The sequence below is a fragment of the Stenella coeruleoalba genome (assembly GCF_951394435.1).
Source record: "Stenella coeruleoalba genome assembly, chromosome: 1".
NCBI lineage: Eukaryota > Metazoa > Chordata > Mammalia > Artiodactyla > Delphinidae > Stenella > Stenella coeruleoalba.
This window is the reverse complement of record NC_137169.1, coordinates 90,438,734-90,460,398: the sequence shown is the minus strand read 5'-3', so window position 1 is coordinate 90,460,398 and position 21,665 is coordinate 90,438,734. Positions and strand designations below refer to the sequence as shown.

The window sequence follows — 21,665 nt, the reverse complement described above, 5'->3', positions numbered from 1 at the left end:
GTGACCAGAAGGTGGGGCTTGCTAGACTGACTGCAACATTTCTCACCTCCTAGAACAGCATCAGGCTATGGAATTCTCTATAAATCCAGAGAGTTACTGAGAAACAGTTTGGAACACCATTTCTACATGTTGCTGCAAGCACTGTAACTCTCTCTAGCTCTTGAGTTGATTTAGGATTCTGGTAGCTTCATAAATAATGTGTTTCTAAACTTTGTATTCATTTCACTGTTTTACATTTAAAAGAAGACCTAGGAAATAAGTTTAAAAATATACCAAGAATTGGACAAAAAATTCAGATTTCAAAAAATTGTGTTAACTGAAAATTCACACAAATTTTTCACTTTGAGAAGATGAAGGATAATGAAGGTGATAAATTTAGGTATATTTTTACCTTAAGGTTCTTAATTTTTAATTATACATTTCAAATTCAAACACAGTATGATATTTAATTATTTTATTAAATTATATTAACAATTTGAGGTTATAATCAGAAAAACTATTTGGTGGTATTTCTCTGCAGCTGATATAAGACATCTCAAACATTCCGCAAGCAACATTATTAATACAAAGTATTTTTTTACCTATTATCTAAGAGGTAAATTTCTTGATGTGGGAATGGTTCTTTGTCACAGAGAGTGACAGTCTTGTTGAAAGTATTTTTTAGTTGCTTTCCTCATTTTACATGCCTCTTATACATGTCCTTATACAATTCCATCTTGGGCCTCAGTATAGTCTCTGAACAGCTTCCTTCCAACTCTTAAACCACATAGCTAGAATATCTGATTAATCTCATGGGTCATGAGGTATATTTTGGTAACTAATAGAAAATTAGATTTCTAAAAATTAGTGGACATATGCACCTCATAAACTTAGTTGAGAATCCTTAAGCCATGAAATATCTTAAATACTCAGCATAGGTCCTGGCCAAAGCTTCCAATCTTTACCAACAGGAAAATGTATTCATTCACTCAGCACATCTCTATTGAATGGCTAATGTATGCTGGCACCTTGTTTGGCTCTGTTCCAGAAAATTTTTGAGAGACGTCTTAAGAAATATTAAGGAACAAAAAGGAGCCAATAAGAGGGAATAATTTAAACGTGGAAAAAATGACCAGAGAATCGATACTCCAGGTTTAAGTGGATTACTTTGAGCAGGGGTAAGTAGAAGGAATTTAGAAACCTTCCCCCTTCTTATTATTTTCACTGTGGAGTGACCATATTTTCAGCTCCTGAGGCCCTTTATGAGGAGCTGTGGGCCTAGACGCTTGGAGATCTCTGTGAGTTGCTTTCCCTGTCTTTTCACCTCCCCCTCTGCCCCCTCATCCGGGTTCAGGACGGAATCAGCTGGAAAATTCAATTACTCACCCCCTTAATGTCAGCTCCCATACATTTCCTTCTCCTCCCGCCTCAGAGTACAGTTCAGCTATTTAAGAGACAAGCCTTTGAATGAAGCTAGCGTAGAATTTAAACATTCAAGAGAGAAACCTGTCAGTTTCAGACCTCGACGGAGAGCTTCCCTATAAGATCATGGGTTTTGACCTCTTGGGTCCCTCCATCTCACCTTCATCCCTTTCTTTTAGTTCCCGGTTTAAAAAAAGTATTAAAAATTCTTTTCGGAGCAGGCAAGGCAATGAGTCCGCTGGTTCCACGACTGCTATAAGAAGCAGACTTTTGCACAAGGATAAGGTTACGGCTGGCAGCCCAGAACTCCAGCGGTGTGGCGGATCAGACGCTGGGCTCCTCCCCTCCCCCGCCGACGAACGAGAGGCTAACAGACGGGTGCAAGAAGACAAGTAGCTGTTTTTATTGAATACAGAAGCTCCTTGAAAACTCTGTGGACTCCGGGGCTCTCCTGCAATTCCTTTCATTCCCAAAGTGCTGGAGCCAAGCACGCGTCCCCCGTAACTCCCTCCCATTTCTTCTCGGGGATTTGGGTAGGAGAAGAGGGAGGGGAGGAGTGGGGAGATGGGGAGGGGGGTGGTTGGTGGGCTGGGCTTGCAGGGAGACCTGATTCTTGGGCAAAAGAGAGGGGGGCGGGCTCGGGGCTGCCCGCGAGGCGTGTGATTGGGTCTGACCTTCAGCGGGCTTGTCAGTTTCGCCCGGGGTAAGGGGGGCGCCGGAGGGGAGTGGGCGGAGGAGGGGGCTGCCCAGAGCCTCTCGTCCGGCCCACAGACGGCATGAAGCCTTTAGGGGCACGCAGTCCTCACAGATTTTTGGTTGAAGCCCCTCATCTGCCTTCAGTCTGAAGGCAGGGCCCCGCAGAGGACGGATCGGAGGGTCCCGACCAGCGGGGCCGACCGAGAGGGAGAGGAGGGGGCAAGAGACAGGAAGGAAGCAAACCATCAAATTTAAAGAAAAAGCCCTTTGACTTTTTCCCCCTCTCCCTCTCCAATGGCTGTGTAGCAAACATCCCCGACGATACCTTGGAAGGGAGTTGGTCTGCAGTCGCGTTTTCGTGGGTTGAGCTCACAGTTGTGAGTGCGGGGCTCGGAGATGGAGCGGTGGTCCTCTAGGTGGAAAACGAAACGGTGGCTCTGGGATTTCACCATAACAACTCTCGCACTGACTTTCCTCTTCCAGGCTAGAGAGGTCAGAGGAGGTAAGAAAAAATGGTTTTGGGGAGGTGGGAGATTGCTGTCTTTCTCATTCTGTGCCCCTCCCCCCTTCCTTCTTCCAACCCGCCTCCCCCCCCCACCCAAAGAAGCAATTCTCTTAAATCCAGATTGTAGCTGCCATCAGGTTGGAAGTGAAGACTGGAGAGAGAGATGGATGTAGGCGGGACAGTAATGGGAGAAGAGGTAGCAGGAAAAAAAGATCTGTCAGGCACAGAGCCTGCTGAAATGCCCTTCACCACTTTCCAGGGGCTTTGAAAAGAGGAAAAGTATTACCTTGAACACAAGGGCAGTTGTACAAAGCTTTTGTTTGAGGAACAGTCCTTAGACTGCCCTTTGAACACATATTCTGGTTTCTTCAGATTCTAACTAATGGAAATGCTTTTTTAAAGGTGAGCTGAGGAGAAAATACAGAGAAAGTGTATAAAATGAACCTTGATGAAGTTCTTAAGCTGTTTTACTTTTAGGGATATGAGAGGAAGCAGGGGGCCTGAATCTTGAAGACTGAGAACACTGTGTGTGTGTGTGTGTGTGTGTGTGTGTGTGTGTGTGTGGCATTTTGAGGACATGTTAAGAGGAAAAAATGGGAGATTATAAGAAATAGATAAAGATAGGAAGAACTTTTTTCCCGGGATTTCAGCCCCCTCCTCCTCCTGTGACCCCTCCCACCCCCAACTTCTTCTTGCAGGTTGGACGTGCAGCTCTCTTGGAGAATGATGAAACTCGCCAAGCAAATGGGGTGGGGGTGGAGGAATAGGGATTGGAGGGAAGGGGAGGGGGCGTGGGGTGGGATGGGAGGAGAGAGGTAAGGAAAAGTTCCTACGTGGCACCACCAAATATTCAATGACCAGACCTGCTCGGGAGACTGCAGCCCTGTCAGTACCCAAGGAGGGAGAGCGACTTCACTCCTCCCCTCCGCCTCCTCCCTCCCCTTCCCCCGCCCTTTCCCGCAAAGGCATCTGGCTGAAGCGGTCCGTTAGGTGCTGTAGACACGGCTGGCGGGAGGACTCCTTTGGAGTTAAGGGAGCCCAAACAGCTTAGAGTAAAAAAGCAAGCTTTGTCAGGAGTGCGCAGAGAAGGGGGGGGGGTAAGAAGGAGGGTGGCGATGATTGGCTGAGGGAGAAAGAAACTGTCAACCCCAAATGCGCAGGCTTTAGTGGAAACCTGAGTCTGACCCTGTGAGTGCCAAGATCTGAGTTCTCCCTAATGGGAGTTAGCGCTCCCGGAGGCCGAACTCTGCGAAACCAGGTCTGTATTTCTTCCCCACACTTTGTGATGTTCACCTTCCTGAGTAGCGGGCAGTGGTGGATTATTCCTCTGTGACTTTTCCTGGAGAATACAGTCAGAGCCTCATTAGGACTATATTTGAATTTTGAAGTAAGTTATGCTAATTACGTGGATTCATTCATTTCTACATTTTAAAAGATAAATAGTAGAGTCTTGAAAGTGGAATCCATCAAAAATTTGTATTTTACCTTTGGTACCTGGTCACCAGCTGGATTGGTCAGTTCTGTCAGCAGGTCTGCCCTCTGCTGGTTTTATTATTTGGAATTCAAGCAACTGTGTTAGTAAATGAGGCCTCTTAAAATCCTTCTAAGGATATACAGTGATGCTGAAAAAGGACACTCGATTAAGGAAGAACAGATATGCTGTTTCTTTTTGAGCTTTTTCAGCTATTTCTTTTGTTCAAACGTAGGAAAAAGTATCATAGTGGCAGCTATTTTTTTTTTTAATTTGGAAACTAAGACTTTCTTCAGTGAAGACAGATGCACTATAAACTCAAGAGACGTTATCATAGGCATTCAGGGGTTATTTCACTGAAGATGTTTCATTTCCACACTGGGACTTCCTTAAAGCTCTAAGGAGATCAGAAAGATCAAATTTCTACACTTGTGATGCATAATTTTTTCATTTAAATGTAGCTGCATACCTAAAACCCTTTTAAACAAACATCTCAGTACCACATCAAATAAATGGTGGAAAAAGAACCTTCTCTATTATTATAAAGCCATCTAATGTGAGAAAGAGCGAACTTTAAGGATAATATGTTGTTTCTGTTTGTCATTTTTGAAGAAATGTCTCGAAAGTTTTATGGTTATTTGGATCTTCATATTGTAAGATTTGGTATTTGTTTCACCAAGTTACTAGGTGCTTATTGCTTAGTGGGAAGCTACACATTTTAAACCTACTCTTGTAGTCATTCTTTGGCCCTTAATGAACTTCAAAAAGGAAATAGTATATTATTTATTAATGCTTAAAAAGGAAACACTAGCCTGAATCATCTCACAAGGGGAAAATAAACTCAATGTCTAGCTCTCATACTAGCCTTCAGATTTGCAATTGATGTAACAATGAATAAGTTCCTAAATAAGGTATTATGTACTAGCATTATACTATAATTTATTGATTTCACTGAGGCACACTGGTGTGATTTGGTTGCTAAACCAAAAGATAATTTAAAACAGCCTATTTTCATCTAAAATTTTTATTTCTTGGATTAAAAACACTAAAGCCTTAAAAAGTTCTGAGTCATAATAAATTGGATTCTAAAAATGTGTAGTTAGGATCCTGAAACATCTAATCTTACAGAGAAAAGTTCTTGGAGTGAATGAATTAAAAGAAAATTTATGAACAAACACAGAGTTATATTATTTTACCTTGCAAATCCAAACTCTGTAACTTGGTAATCTTTAACTTACTTATTTAAAATTTTAGTATTTATTATGATTTAGCATAAAAGAGTAAGCATTATTTTTTATAATATATTTATTTGCATTAACTTCAATTTCATGATTCATATATTTGCTTATGGTTAATATAAATGTTTTATCTCATGAATTTATTAATTTCATTTTCGATTAATTCATTACTTACTATAGGTAGAACCTGAGATTTACCTGGAATTTATAGTGACTATAGCCTGTGATTGTGTTAAGATAGAGAGTTTTAAGATAGATGGTTTTAAGCGGTTTTTAAAGGAGTTAAGATAAATTGAGTACGAAGGGAAAAAAATATCTAATTGAATCATTTTTCACTAATTAAGATGGTATTCAACCTTTGGTGGTTGAGCCAGTAATGTGCCTTGCAAAAAGTTGATTAATTTTATGAAGAACTTTCAAAGCTTGTCAGCAATTGGTAGTGAGCCCTGCTGGAGTGTTTTGAGTGCCTGGGATCAGCAGGTGAAATGGTGCTGGCTTCCAGAGTATGTGCTAATCCAACTTTGCAAAGAGATCAAGTTTGTCCCTGTGATTACTTAATCAGAAATCAGTTAAAAGATCAGATATGCTTCTGATGACAAATGCAATGTCTTCTATGATTATTAATATTGCCTTTCCATTTGTTTTTTAAATCAAAATGGACAAAGCCTGTAATAAACAATAAAGAAAAATAGGTATCTTATGAGAAGCATCTTCCTGAATCTTTTATACAGATAACCTTAGCTTAAGTGACACATATATATTCAGCTAATTATAGACACTTTCACAAAATTGTCTATTAGTTTTGAAATTAATTTTATCAATATCTTAATGTGACAATTCACTTTATAATTAATACTTAACTAGAATCTACTTTATAAAAATCACTCTATAAGAGGTACTCTCAGAGTTTTAAATAGTTATGAAGTTGAAAAACAAGAAATGTATATACCTAGATAGTATGATTGCTTATGATTTATTTAATTAATTTTTAGCTTCTGTATTTGCCTCAATTTGTGACTAAAGTTGAAGGAGCACATTATTCAAGTTATCACTAAAATATAGCAAGGCAAATATGAGCCTCTTTTCATATTTGTGGATAGGATTTCTTACAAAAAACCTAAGTAATCACCTTTCTTTTCTAAAATTTTTCTTCTTTTCTGAGACAAATTTCTCTTCACTCTGGTTAATTTATAGAAGTACTACCTATGTAATGATAATGAATGGACTTGAATCAAGCTTGGGTGAGAGTGTGTAATAAAAAGCTGAATCTTTTCAAAGGAAGAAAAGGTGTTTAGATTTTTTAAAGAGAATGCTTGAGATAGAAATTCTTATAAAAATTGCATCTCTACTACCTTGTCACTTTACTAACGAGGAAACTAAGGCACAGAAAATTTATTAGCTGAGTCCTCTTTCTCAAAAAAATATATTCTTATAATAGTCAAGGTTTTTCTAATGAGTAAGGTGAAGATTTGCAATAGTGATAAAAATATCTTTAAATAACAGTAGTCTGAGACAATGGAATAAACAATTATTACTTAATGTATATGTATTTATAGAATATGGGATGACCAAATATTACTTAAATGTACATGCTGGAGTTTAAATTAGTGAAAAGATAGATTAAGTGAAAATGACTGATTTAAAGAAAAACAGGAAATTATAGAAAGCATTTAAAAATTCCTCAAAGTCCCAAGTTTGGAGATAGGTAATTTGTAATGTTAATATACCTAATTATGTGATTCTATAAGATTATCTGTATCAAAGTAGAAAGCACAACACTTTGTAAAATATTTTTTGTATACATATCTTGCTGAATTAAGAACATAGTTTTTATCCTCTCTAAAGTTATTAATGGAGGACCCAGTACAGCTTTGAATTTTCAAGAAGCTAAGAAAATTATATATTTATTTCAAATAAGGCAAATAGTGTCAAATTTCTATGCTTTTCATGTTAATTTTAGATTGATTGGGTGATATATATTATATATAATAGTCTGGCTTTTATTAATAAGTCAGACAATAAATTAATTTTTACTTGATATGGGTTATTTGTTTAATAGATAATTTTTTCCAAACAAGTGGTCAACTTTGGTAAAAAATAAGAGAGCACTTAGTAGTGCAAATTCTAATTCAGATTTTTCTTTTGGATTGTCAAAGTGTCTGAAATCACATAAATACCTTTTACTTCAGGAATAAATGGACAGTTAATTTGCAGGGAAGTACTCCCTCTTAATGGGCTACCATGATATGTTGTGCTGGCAGCCACTATGGTAGAGCTAGTATTTCAACCAAATGAAGTTTTTTCCTCTCTTTTGGGAAATGCAGTATATGTCCTTAGGGTCCTGAAGAAGAAACTATGGAAGTTAATATTTATACTCATGGCTAACTCTAACAGTTTATATAAGTATAGGGTTTTATAAATATCGAGCCAGTCCTATCATTTTATATAATTTTTAGTGATGGTATTTAAGTATTTGAAAGCCAGAATCGTATTGTATCCTAAATACACTTTCCTTTCCCATCTACCTTTGGAGAAATAATTAAGTGCAGTTGGTCTGTGATCATTAGGAATTCAGGGCAATTGCAGAGTGGGAGCTGAGGGCTGATTTGCATTTCTGCTTTTACTCCTCCATTTCCTTCATTTAATAGTGGGGAAATGTGGCCTGAGCTGGGTGTGGTGAGAGGAAACCAAACATTTTTTTGTCTGTTGAAGTTTTGTTCCTTAGCAAAGAAGAAAGAGAGGTATGCACAGGTGCTATAAAAAGTTGCAGCGCTCCCTAAGTTGTCTCACTGAAGAGTCCATTTTAAATTCAGTTTTCAGATATACTAAAAGTATACTATAAAAAATTTCCTAAATTTGGACTTTTTCTACTCATTTATTTTGCAATTTAATTCAGAAACTAAGGGGTTTTGTTTTTCATTTAACTGCCTTCTATATTCTAATGCATCTAATATATTTATTTCTCCTTTCAAAACCCTAATATGATTTTATTTTTATAGATAATCTTGGGTTTTTTTTTCTACTTTCAGTAGTGTCAGAACTCAACATGAATAATACTATCTGGTAGAGAAGATGAAAGTCAATTTTAAAGTGATTTAGTGAGTAGTATCTATCAGTTGCAGTCTTTGGCTTACTACTGACTTGGCTAGTGGTTCTTTAGACATTGGCTGATCACCAGACCTACTGTTATCTGGTAAAATAAACTCTTTGCTTGCTGCGCATGGAATTAGAGACAGTGCTATTAATTTAGGAGAAAGAACTCAGAGAAAAGAAAGGTTATCATATTTCAGAGTAAGAGACCAGCTTAAATACGACTTGACAATTGAGAACTAAAACAAACCTGTGTAAAAGTGCTTTAGCACAATCAACTTTTGCAATTCCCTCAAACCTTCTTTTTTTTCCTTAAAAAGCGTTTCTTTCTTATTTTAACCAAATTTAATTGCTCTTGAATGGCCCTGTACTGTACAGGCAAATGAAGGTCCCTATTCATAGAACTTGAGCGCATAGGGTGTCAGTGGAAGCTTCCTTCCTCTGTCTGACTGGTAAACTCACATCCGGGCTTAAACGAGCGAACCTTAGATGGTATGAGGTGGTTGGTTTTCCTTCCTCAGATTTTCACAAACAACTTCCCGAAAGGATGCCTGCCAGAAAGAGCAGTAGCTGAAATTCCTGACAAAACTAATAAGAAGCTCTAGCGCACTTTCCTACTTTGTGCTCTTGGATAGCTCTGCAGAGAAAGAGCCATAAATATTAGAGTGGTGTTTGCCCTTAATTCTCTTTTTAGACTAATTGTGGAGGACAACCTACTACTTGCTGTCACTCTTTGAACGCTGATGAATCTTCAAAATACTTCACTGGTTTTGAAGACAAAAGTGTTGTCCAAATGGCCTAGCGTGGTGTAGAGTGCCCTTCAGGATGTGGCCCTTGGGTACGTCCAGGCTCAGGATCAGCCTTTTTCCACCTGCTGCCACCCCACTCCCATTCACCCTGCACTTGTTGAGGCATGTTGAACCTCTTGCCCATATTCTCCCCTATCTTTGAACACACTATTCTTTGTACCTAGAATGTATGTTTCCTTCTCATCCATCTCACAGATGCCTTCTCATACTTCAAGATTTACCTCAAGCTTCATACTCCAGGCAGATATAATAACAAGCTCTCACATTGAATGCATGTCCATTATGTACCAGGTCCTGTTGTAAGCACTTTTTGTATAAAATATCATTTCATTCTGACAATTGTCCTGGAAGTAAGCTAATACTAAAATCTCCATTTTACCCATAAGGAAATTGAAAAACAGAGAAGTTAATTATCTTTTTTTTTTTTTTTTTTTTTTTTTTTTGCGGTACGCGGGCCTCTCACTGTTGTGACCTCTCCCGTTGCGGAGCACAAGCTCCAGACGCGCAGGCTCAGTGGCCATGGCTCATGGGCCCAGCCGCTCAGCGGTATGTGGGATCTTCCCGGACCGGGACACGAACCCACGTCCCCTGCATCGGCAGGCGGACTCTCAACCACTGCGCCACCAGGGAAGCCACAGAAGTTAATTATCTTGCTTAAGACCATACAACTACTATGTGATAGACCTGGGATTTGAACCGAGGCAATCATGCTCCAGAGACCTTGCTTTTGATCATTTGCCCATGTTTACTGTGTATTCTTAATGCTTTTACACAGCCTTCGTGACTTTGCTTATGATTATGGTGCCCTGGGGCCTAACATTAATGCACAAATCATGCAGCTGCACCGTAGTGAATATCGTAAATTGTGTGAATAACTTGAATGCCACCAAGGAAAAATATAAAGAGACTCTCATTAAAGATGATGTTATAATTCAGGTAGCTCTTCAGCCTGCACTAAAGTTCAGTGTTGGAGGACCTGTCACCCTTCCCATTTTAGGGACAAACTTCAGCCCTAATGATGGTGGAGAACCCAAAGGGGAGTGGATGGAAGCTAGTAAATGTTACTTTATTTCCTTTGACTGATTGAAGGAGAAGTTGACAGCTGTATCTCTTGGCATTCAACGTTCAGATTGGGGTTGGCCTGGTTTCATTAAGTTACAAGGACACTTACAAATTGCTGCCTGTTCTAATCAGGATCCATTACAAGGAAGAACAGGTCTTTTCCACTTTGGGGGATTGGTATGGTAGTATGCTTACTACCTTCAGTATAAAAGTGTCAGATCTGATTATCTAAAAGCTGTTTGGAATGTAATCAACTGGGAGAATGTAACTGAAAGATACATGGTTTGCAAACAAACAAACAAACAGGCACACACACATTATAATTATTTTAAAAATTTCTCATTTATATGTTACCCTTTCTCTAGGAGTTGCTGTAGGGTAATGACTGTGATTTAGTTTTATTTCTTCCCCTGGTGTCTACCAACATGCCAGAATGCACAGGATATGATATAGTCACTATTTAGATTACGAATTGTCTTCTTACTTCGCTCAGCAGACTGGAACAAGGTTAAAACCTAGTTAACTTGGAGTGGTGTGAAGTGACCTCCTCATGTCATGTTGTTAGCAGTAATTAGATCTCTCCTCCCCCCCTTTTTTTACTTATTCTCTGAAAGTGAATGAGTTGCGACTTCTTTCTAGCTTTCTTCATCTGGAAAATAGTTTTGCACATTCTCTCCAAAGATATCTTTAAATATTTGAAGCTCTTGATTGACCATATTACCTCTAAAACTGTAGTTTGCTTTAACATAGGAATCTGATCGAGAAAAATACCACATGAAGTCGTGTTTTTGCTTTGACAGCAACATAAATCATCATTTCATTTGTCTACATGATTTCAATTTGTAAAAGTAATAATTGGGAAATTTCCTCTCATATATTCATTTTTGAAACCTTTATTTCAGTTTTGCATCCTATTAAGGATTGTCTGATTTTGCTTAATGACTATTAGGAAGGTTAGCCTATCTATATTTATTGCTTTATGATTATTTTACTAAACTAGTTCTTTTAGAGAGCAGTTTGCATATTCCACATGTAATTATGATATTAGGAAGTACCATCTTTAAGCAAGGAGTATGTAAAATTTCAAGGGCTTAATAAGGTTAATAGTCTGTAGGTTTAGAATTGTTTTTGATGAAAATTATGTTTTTAATATTATATTCCTATCCATTGTATGTTTTAGTTCCACTAAAATCATTAGGATGGATGTCTTTATCTGCTTAATTTAGTGTGTCTTAAGCACATAGATTGGAACTTAACACATAGTAAACATTTGGAAAATTTTTGTTGAAAGAGGTAAAGGTGTTGATTGCAGCTCTAATGAATTGCCCTTTAATAACCTAATTGATGATCTGAGATGGGATATAGGGTTATGTAGATCAGTTATTGCCAGTGTCTACAGAAGTATATTGAACAAATTTTTGCGATACTATTGTGATTTCCTGAAAATAGCACTCTCTGTTTTTCCTCCAAGCAAGCTATGATCTTCACCCTGAACACTCTCTCAATCTGCTTAGCATTGTTTTTTTACACAGAATTTAAATATTATCTCCTCTAGGAATACCTCTCCTTAACCATGAAGACTAGGATAATTGACCTTGTATAACATCCTAAAGCACACTGTACTAACTCCAACTTGAATACTTATCATAGAATATTTTTGATGCTAAAATGAAAGCAGGGACTGCATCTTTTTCATCTATGTAAAAATTTCTGGCATCTAGGTCTAGCACCATACCTAGATCATAATAGATGGCCAGTAAATATTCATTGAATGAATTAATGAACTCATAAGCAAGACAGTTTCACTAAAGTCAAGAAGACAGGTGTACTCAGTCCTGGCTTGATATCACAATCATTTTCAGTTACATCCCTATAGATATTAATTGAGTAGATTTTGTGCAGAATCCAAGCACAGCTGCTTTATAAGGCTCTACATATAATTTTGATGCACAACCAAGGGTTCATGAACCTTCTGTAGTAGGAAATAAATTTATACAAAGATAAGGATGTGCCTAGCTTGTGTAACAGGGTACTGGAAATCAAGTGAAAGGTTATCTGCTATGTGGAAATCAGTTGATACATACCTTATTGCCAGACAGAAGTGGCTCTGCAAAAAACTGATTTAAATAGATCAACTGATTATGATATTGATAATGCTTTTTAAAAAAATCCTCCTCTCCATAGCATGTGATAAACTAAATGCCAATAAATATTGCTCTTCTCAACATTAAAGTCAAGTTGTTGTAATGAAAATATAATTTTAGTTTTATAATAAACATATTTTAATAGCTGTGACCACTTATAAATCAGAAATGCCATACTTTTCAAATATCCCACTCTCAAATGGTGTTTGTTCTTGCCTCACCATTCTCAGAGTTGTGATACTATTTCTGCTTTCGACTTTCAGTTCATATATGCTTTTTGTGATATGAGAAAGTTCAAGATTGAGGTTTTTTAATAACTGAGAAAATTAAATGACTCTCTTCTATGTGCAGTCACTATGTTAGATGCCAGGACTACAAAGATGGTTTGCCAGCCTCCATTCTCATGGAGTACGTGTGTTACTAGGAGAGTGCTGGAGTTGGGGATGTGGGCAGGGCCACATAACACAAGACCATATGGGTATATTTTTCTGGATAGAATGGATTCATGTGACTAATTTAAAAGTCCAGGGAGGCTGCTAAGATGGCATGGTCAGTGCATACTTTGATATCTGTACTTACTAGGTGGTTCCAATTGGTTGCAACTATTGGATCCTCTGACAAATAACCAGGGAAGTAGAGAGCGATGCAGCTTTTTCTGGAATAGCCAACCCACTGTAAAGTCACCTGGGGTTCTCAGTGATAATTAGTACAGTTAAGTCAGACTTGATATGGAGTTATGGCCTTTATAAAGTTGAAAAATATATGAATGAATAATCTTATTTTATAAAGGAGTATGTTAAGCAAGCATGTACACACTTATAAAGTCTATTATGAGACAAAGTTGCCTAACATTTTAAAACCTTAAACTGTGATTTTTTTGGTTATTAAACAAATTATAGCATGTTTTAGAACATAAAGTGTAAAGAGTGATTTTTGTTTCTGAAGATTAATATGTTGGGCCAAGGTCTCTATTTTGATTATTTGAGAGAATAATTTATTATAAGCATTTTTAGCATTTTTAAGTCATAATGATTTCTTTCAGGGTAAGTTATATCAAATAGAGTTTAAAAAACATATCATTAATTGAGTTAGTTATAGTTTAAAATAATCTTGATAGGCTGTCAACTCCCAAAGTTTTATTTTTATCCCAGACCTTGCCCCTGAACTTCAGACTCATATACTCACTCAACTGTCTATTCAGCTATTTCCAATGGCATTATTAAGTCATCTCAAAATTAGCACGCCCATAACAATTGCAGAACTCTCCTCCTGAAATCCATTCCTCTCAGTCTTCCCCATCTCAGTTAATGGCAACACAATCAGTCATGATGTTTGAGCTAAAAAACTTGGAGTCGTCTTTGACTCGTTTTCTCTCATACTCCACTCTGATCTGCTCTGTCCCCAGAATATATGCATAATCTCACAAAGTTCTTCATCTCTCAGTCCAAGAAAACAATATCAATAAAATTTTACATCTAGAAGACTACAGTTGTTTCTCTGCTCTCTGATTCCACTCCAGTGCCCCTAGAGTCTGTTCTCAACACAGCAACCACAGTCTTCTGAAAAATTAGTTGGTTGATGTTCTTCCTCTCCCCTTAACTGCCAATGGTTTTCCATCTCATTTGGAACAAAATCCAAGCTTGTTGAAGATCCCACAGGACCTATACAAGCTGCCTTCAACATGCCCTCACCCTTACTTCTCTGACCTCATCTCTTATATCCCTTTTATTTCCTTTGCAGGAGATATATTTGTCTCCTTGCATTTCCACCAATGTCTTGGGTCAACTCCTATCTCAGGTTCTTTGTACTTACTATTCCTTTTGCTTACAATGCCATTCTGTAAAAATATCAGGATAGAGGAACATCTTATACCTTTCTAGAATTTACTCAAGCATCATCTTCTTATTGAGGCTTTTCCTGTCTTTCTTATTTTATATTAAAATCCATGTCTCCTTAACCCTCCCTGTACTCATTCACTGATTTATTTTTCTCCTTGGTACTATTCAAATATTTGTCATTTACAAAAAGTTATGACATTTAAATTAAAGGTTGAGATTTTATTTTAAGGCTTTATAAATAATGTAGAATTGGATAATTTTGTAGTACAAATATTGCCTTAAATTTTTTGGGCAGCTTCTAAGCCGTATTTATCCAAATAATTCCCATGGCTTTTCATTTCATTTTACCTATTTAGATATAGTCAATATGACAGTCAAAGTCCACACAGTAAAGCATTTTACTTATTTGATAGACACCATACACATTGATCCAGTTGTCTTAAGAGGTTATAGTCTAGAAATGGTAATGGGAGTTTGCACTTTATTTTACTGGTTTAACAGAGCCATGAGGCAGGACTTTTAGTTACCTAGAAAGTAAAGGGGAGATGTTCCCAACTGAAGACCTAGACAGCAATTACAGATTAGATATTATCAAGAAAATGTAAATACATGTTACTATTCAAAGCAAATTCATTTATTATTCCTAATCAACATTAAATCTGGGATTCTGTGTTTTGTGGATTTCTTTTAACCACTAGATAGGTCAGAATTAGAATAAATCATGAGCATTTGGATGTGAATACAATTGATTTTGATGGGAGTCATATTTTTCCATTAGTTCCACTTCAGAGTATTTTACTATGTATTTTTTTTCCCTGATCTTTCCAATTTTGAACTTCACTGTGTAACTGATTTAAAAAAAAAACAACAAAAAACAGAACAAAACAGGGCTTCCCTGGTGGCGCAGTGGTTGGGAGTCCACCCGCCGGTGCAGGGGACACGGGTTCGTGCCCCGGTCTAGGAAGATCCCACATGCCGTGGAGCGGCTGGCCCGCCCGTGAGCCATGGCCACTGGGCCTGCGCGTCTGGAGCCTGTGCTCTGCAACGAGAGACCACAACAGTGAGAGACCCGCCTACCACAAAAAAAAAAAACAAAAAAACAAACAAAAAAACTGGTATTTTCACGGAGCTGTAAGGAAGTACATTTACATTTGATCATTGAGTTTTTATTTTCTGAAATGGTAGTACCAATAGGTTTGTAGGTATTTGGATTGGTAAAATTAACTGTAAAATTCCTAAAACTCTAGGCTACTGTTTTGTTTTTTTGCGGTACGCGGGCCTCTCACTGTTGTGGCCTCTCCCGTTGCGGAGCACAGGCTCCGGACGCGCAGGCTCAGCGGCCATGGCTCACGGGCCTAGCCGCTCTGCAGCATATAGGATCTTCGCGGACCGGGGTACGAACCCGTGTCCCCTGCATCGGCAGGCAGACTCTCAACCACTGCGCCACCAGAGATGCTCTAGGCTCCTGTTTTATATTGTCTTTGTCCATGTCTTTCTCAATTTGATGTTTTTCTTTGTTTGAATATCAAATAGTGATTTTTTCCAAGAAGCATAAGAGACTGCTTCTCAAAAACTTGAGCCTTGAGATGCTTATATTTATTTTATTCTTTTTTTTCCTGTAGGAAAATATATACTCTAAGCATAGGCTTAAAATGGCAAAACATTTAAATTTATTATAGAACCCCTTGGGGGAAAATGTAGTCTAAAACCTTCCCATACCCAGGAATATTTAATGTAAACTATATATCTATAATCTTATATACTTATATACTTATTATATATATAATCTTATATACTTACAATTTACTGATGTAGTCAAGTTCATTTCTCCCATTTTGCACTTGTTTTGACTACAATGGTTAGATCGCAAAATACAGACAAAAAGTCTGGTAATTTAAGCCAAAAATAGTTGGGTAGAGACTTCGGACACTTATGTGATTTATATCGACATTATTTGTGCCATATAGGCATTTAAAGATGAGCTTTCACACCTTTTTAAATATGAGAGAATTTAGGTCGATATGTTTTATTTTCTAATACGTCATGTTAGTTTATAATACAAGATTTGTATGTGGCATATGTGGGTTCGAAATAAATGAAGGAATAGTATCAGAGGAAAGACAATAAAATATTAGTTTTTAAAAAACCTTTTAATAAATAACATGTCAGGGTTAATCTATAGTTATATCAATGTCTATGAGATGTAAAGAAAAAATTATTGAAAAGGAAAAAATTTCAATGATATCAGTGTATTAATGTCAAGTTGTGCTACAGGGTGGTAATGGAACAGTGAACATGACAGCTTAAGCTGTCGAAGTTCCAGGAAGCCTCCTGGGGTTGTATGTCCTCAGAATAACATAAAACCATGCTGGAGAGATTGCTAAGCATTGCATAATCTTCATGGATGATATCTAATGGATCTTTAGAGACAGAAAACTGTTCAGTCTTCTACTTGACTATAAAGAGATTTCCCAAGGTAGTCAGAGGAAATGGATGACAGGAATCTAGTGAATTATAGCTCTGGGAAAACACTGGTGGCGCTCACTGAGACTGTTAGAGATGTTCAGAAAGGTTAAAATTTTGATGAAATAGTGCTTTCAGGTATTATTTTTATTGAGTGCTTAGACACTATCCTCAGAGATAAAATGCCTTATCTCATTTAATTCTCAAAATTTGGTTAAGTTGAAAAACCTAACTCTTAGAGAAGTAAGTAGCTTATCCAAAGTTATACAAATAATAAATACCAAACTTGGGTTAGAAGTTGGGCTGTTCCAACTGCAGAAACTGAGTTGTTAATTGTCGTTTATACACTTGTCATATCCTACATTTTAGATTCTTTATTAAGGACTCTTATGATTTTGAAATATAGCAGCGTGTTGGTAGTAGTTAAATTATAACAGTCACTTCTCTCTCATTTTTTCTTTTCCCAGACCTGCATCCCACTACTACATAAACACAGTAGCACTCCTGGTTATTTTATACTTATCTAGAGCAGCAAAGCATTTCATAACTGGGTGGGAGATGACTTATAACTCTGTGCTTTATTTTGTTTTTATTTCTGTCTATAATGATATGCTTCAGGTATGACCTGTAATATGAGGTACAAGGTGAGGATAAGTGACTCCCTAGTAGTGGGGAAAGCATCTAGCATACTTTAGGAAGGTCTCTTCAGACCTGTGTTCTTGCCATACCTGAATCAAATGGAAACAACAAGACTTGTCAAGCTCTTCAGGGTGCTATTTGTAAAGGCCACTTTCAACCCTTTTTTTCTGAGACTAATAAGAAAGAAGCTTCAACTCTGAGGCAGTATGTGGCTGCCCATTTACTCACTTATTCATTCATTCATTAACCATATTTCTCTTGATTATTTATTGTGTGTCAGCTGCTATGTTATTTATGAATACTGCAGTGAACATCAATAGTGCTGATGTTTGCTGTCAGAGGGTTTACAATCTATCAGGGGAGGCAGACATTAACCAATAAATTACAAGCTTAGCAAAAAGAGAGAAAGAGAAAGAAATTAGTGGCATAAGTATGTAACAGGGAAATCAGACCCATAATTTAGACATACACTGTGGATGAGAGCACACAGCCTAGAGTGAAAATGAGATAATTAAGCAAACAAACAAAATAGAGCATGGAGTTAACCAAGGGGGTATATGGGGCACTTGGGATCATATGAAAGGGTCACATAACCCAGCCTGGGAGGGATAAGAAATGACTTCCTGAAGAAAGTCATGGCTAGGTTGATATCAAAAGATTGATTAGATCTGAGTTCACCAGGTTTCAACCCCAGCTACCCATTAGGCTCATCTGGGAAATGTTTAAAACATGTGAATGCCTGGGCCCTATGCCAGCCCAGACATCTATATGTTTTAAAAGCTTGCCAGGAGATTCTACTGACAGTTAGGGTTGAAAAAACCACTCAACTATCCTTAGTCAATTGATGAAGGATTGAAAAAAATCTCCAACAAAGGGAATACAGTAAATTTTAGAAGCTGAAAGAAGTTTATTTCAACTGGACCATAAAATTTGGGGTTGAGTATAGGAGTTAGTGTAGATGTCTCACTTGGAGTTTGTGGCTGTGGGTGTTCATGGCAGAGATGTGATTTTTCTCAAGAACTCCTCAGCAGCCATGATGCCCCCAAGGAGACTTTGAACATCTAAATTTATTCCGTATTGATGTCTTGTCAGGACATGACTAGTTCCATTTTCTTGAACTCTGTACTGTCTTGTATCTGTGCTGTCATATTTGATACTTCTATCACCTTCCTCTTCATTGATGAATCTATCATTCAAGATTCAGCTTAAAAAAACCACATAGTAGATATTTTAGCCTTTGTGGGCCACACAGTCTCTGTCAGCTACAGAGCTCTGTCCTTGTAGTGCAAAAGCAGCTATGGACAATATATAAATGAATGGCTGTAGCTGTATTTACAATATAAATCTTATTTGTGGAGACTGAAATTTAAATTTCATGTAATTTTCATGTGTCATAAAATATGCTTCTTTTAGTTTTTTTTCAACCGTGCAAAAATATAGAAACGTTCTTATTTCATGTACCATACAAAAATAGACAGCAGGAGGTCTTAAACCATAAGCATAGTTTTCCCAGCCACTGTTCTAAGGCATTGTTACAAATACCAACTTAGTTCTCACAAAAACTCTAACAGGTAGGTACCTTTTGTTATTCTCATTATACAGATGTGGAAACTGAGGCATAAAACAGTAAAGTAGTGTGTCCAAATCACACAGATGCTAAGTGCCAGAGGTGGGATTCAAATCAGTTTGGCTTTCCAACACTGCATTGCTGCTTTATCCTACTTACTGGTCATGGGAGTATGTGAAGAAGTTCAAAGGAGGGATTAATTAGATACTAAACAGTCAAAGTGTTGTGTGACCTTAGAACAGTAATTTAAGTAGACACTGGAGACATGAAGGAGAAAGGATTAAAGACCTGGGATAGACTAATCAATGAATGAATGGAGGTGTTTAAGAGATCAACAGAACACAATAGGAAAGACATATTAGGGCCTCACAAATTTTCGTTTCAAGACCAGAGAGCCCCATGGACTTCAGAGGAAGTTGCTTTTATATGTTTCACATGATTGTGTTTCACGTTTAAATGATATTTTATATAGTCCGCGCATGCGCATGCACGTGTGTGTGTGTGTGTGTGTGTGTGTGTGTGTGCGCGCGCGCGTGTACCTGCTCTCTTCTAGTTTTGGAAAAAAGTCAAGTGTAGGCAAATAATTAAAACCAAGTGTGAAAAGCACTATCACAGAGGTGAGTATTTCTAACCCAGCTTTGGGAGATAGGGAATGCTTTCAGGAAGAGATTGCACATTAATTATATCCTACTTATTCCTCAGAACTGGATTTATAAAAGCTCAGAGACAAGAGGAGGAACATAGTGGTAGTCTGTGAAGTCTGAGTCCAGTATGGCTAGAGCACTGAGTGAGGAAGGAATTAAGGGGTAATGAGATACCAGGACGGAGATGCAGTAGCATGGAACTGGAAGAATACATGGGTGTGTCCAGATCATTAAGATTTTATATGCAAGGTATGTGCGTACCATCTGGAAGTTAGTTGGGTTCTCAGAAGGAATTTAAGCAAAAGGACTTGAGGCATGGAGTTTTGGAAGCTCATTCAAGCTGTGGTATGCAGATTGATGAGAAAAGGCATTGAAACCAGTTAAATGGCTATTGTAGTAATGCACTGAGTCTGCTATCCTATTTTCCCATTTAATAAACCAAAAAATATACAATAAAAGGCAGGAAAAATATTATTGAACAAATATTGTGCTGACTGGATACTTTTGAAATGAGAATCATAATCTGTGCCATAAGGATTAGCAACATAGAAACAATTAAAATATTAGGGACATTTAGGAATTGCTTTGAATATCAAAATTACAGTTTTTAGATATATCGAGTTAAGCTATAATAAATTACTACTTTTAATCTTTAAACTTTTGAAGTTCAGTTAATAAAATATGAAGAATAGTTTCCCCCCATGTGTGTGTATGTGTGTGTGTGTGTGTGTGCACACGCATATAAAACCATCGAACACATGTTATGAGAATTTGTTAAATGCTATAATTATGATATCAAATAAGAGGCAGATTTCAAAGTGGCTTAATTTATTATTTAGTTTACTTGAAAGGAAAAATCTTTAAGACTTGATTAACTGAGTTTTACAGTTTTGTAACTTTAGATGACTTTTTAGAAAAAAACTATTTGCAATTTTTATTATATATCCCTATTTTTTGATTGTTTTTTGTACAGTGAATTTTTATTTCATATCATATGTCTCTACATAGAACTTTGTTTAGTCTTTAAAAATAGAGCCCTGATTTTGAATCCTGTAGAGGGAGTGTGTTTTTATCACATTGCTTTCAAAGTAGGAACTAACAAATGTGACAAAACCTGTGCTCTTGGAAAAGGTTATCCTGTTAAAAGATAGTTTGGAGAGAAGGAAAGTTGTGGTCCATTTTATGTATTATTTTCTGATATGCAGTTGGGACTGTGACCAAGGGCTGCAACCTTTTCTTCACAGAAGGATTACAGCCTTCATAGCTGTGTTCTTGCCGATCCTGGAGTCTTTACCCTATTCAGATGTACTTTTGCTAATGGCTTCAGAGCAAGAAGATAAGATAAAATAAGCAGATAAGATGCTGTGCTTTTAGAAACAGTCTCCTTCAGAGTAATTTATACCCTGAAGCGTGAATTGAGTTTAATTTAAAGCAAATATAAACATCAGGGATCAATGAACTGGCTCAAGATTATCTTAATATATTTATGTTTTAAGTTACTTTTCACAGTGTTTTTATTTATGGGCTATAGCAATGAAGGTGATGAAGTGGAATGAACTTAGATTTGATTTTGCACAGACTTTAGGAGTATCCATAGTTTGCTTTCTGGTTCTCAATTCCTTCATCTGCACAATGGGGATAAGAACACATGGCTTGCAAAGTTTTGTGACGGTTAATGCTAGGAAGAACTTAGCCCAAGGACTGTCACATGTTAGGCTCTCTGGGCCTGGCAGTTAATATAGTTGTTGTTATCTTAGCTTTATGATAAGAGAAAAAAAGAATGTAAAAGTAGTCAGGTATACTATTGGCCTAAAAAAATTGGCCATTGAAAGCAGGAGTCCTGCAAAAAAAGTTCTTGAAAGTTGTTATTATTCTTTTAAATATTCCAAGTCTAAATTAAAGGGGATCATATTTGATAGGGTTAATAATCCCTTCAGTATGTCTGATTTCCATAAAAAAAGGTTTTTTTTCTTTTTAATAATTTGGAACGATGTGTAGTCTACTGGAAAATATGTTGATTTTCATTCAGAAGGTTGATGAAATAGGTAGACAGTCATTATTAAAGTACATTTGTTATAAGGTAAAAGACAAATTATAT

General features: G+C 37.1%; 1 protein-coding gene and 1 pseudogene across 5 annotated transcripts in view; both read left to right on the top strand.

The window, feature by feature from the left end:
* Nucleotides 1-2,155: 2,155 nt before the first annotated feature.
* The window catches only part of COL11A1 (collagen type XI alpha 1 chain), a 199,622-nt gene continuing 180,112 nt past the window's right edge, over nt 2,156-21,665 (top strand). For all 4 annotated transcript variants that reach the window (XM_079934210.1, XM_079934208.1, XM_079934211.1 and 1 more), the window contains exon 1: nt 2,156-2,599. In XM_079934210.1, the coding sequence (XP_079790336.1) occupies nt 2,494-2,599 (106 nt within the window). In that variant the 5' untranslated portion in view covers nt 2,156-2,493. The remainder of the gene's footprint in view (nt 2,600-21,665) is intronic.
* Nucleotides 3,456-13,834, top strand: LOC307193692 (superoxide dismutase [Mn], mitochondrial-like; annotated as a pseudogene). Its single transcript has 3 exons — nt 3,456-3,592; nt 9,986-10,578; nt 13,676-13,834. The product of its transcript is annotated as a superoxide dismutase [Mn], mitochondrial-like (transcript).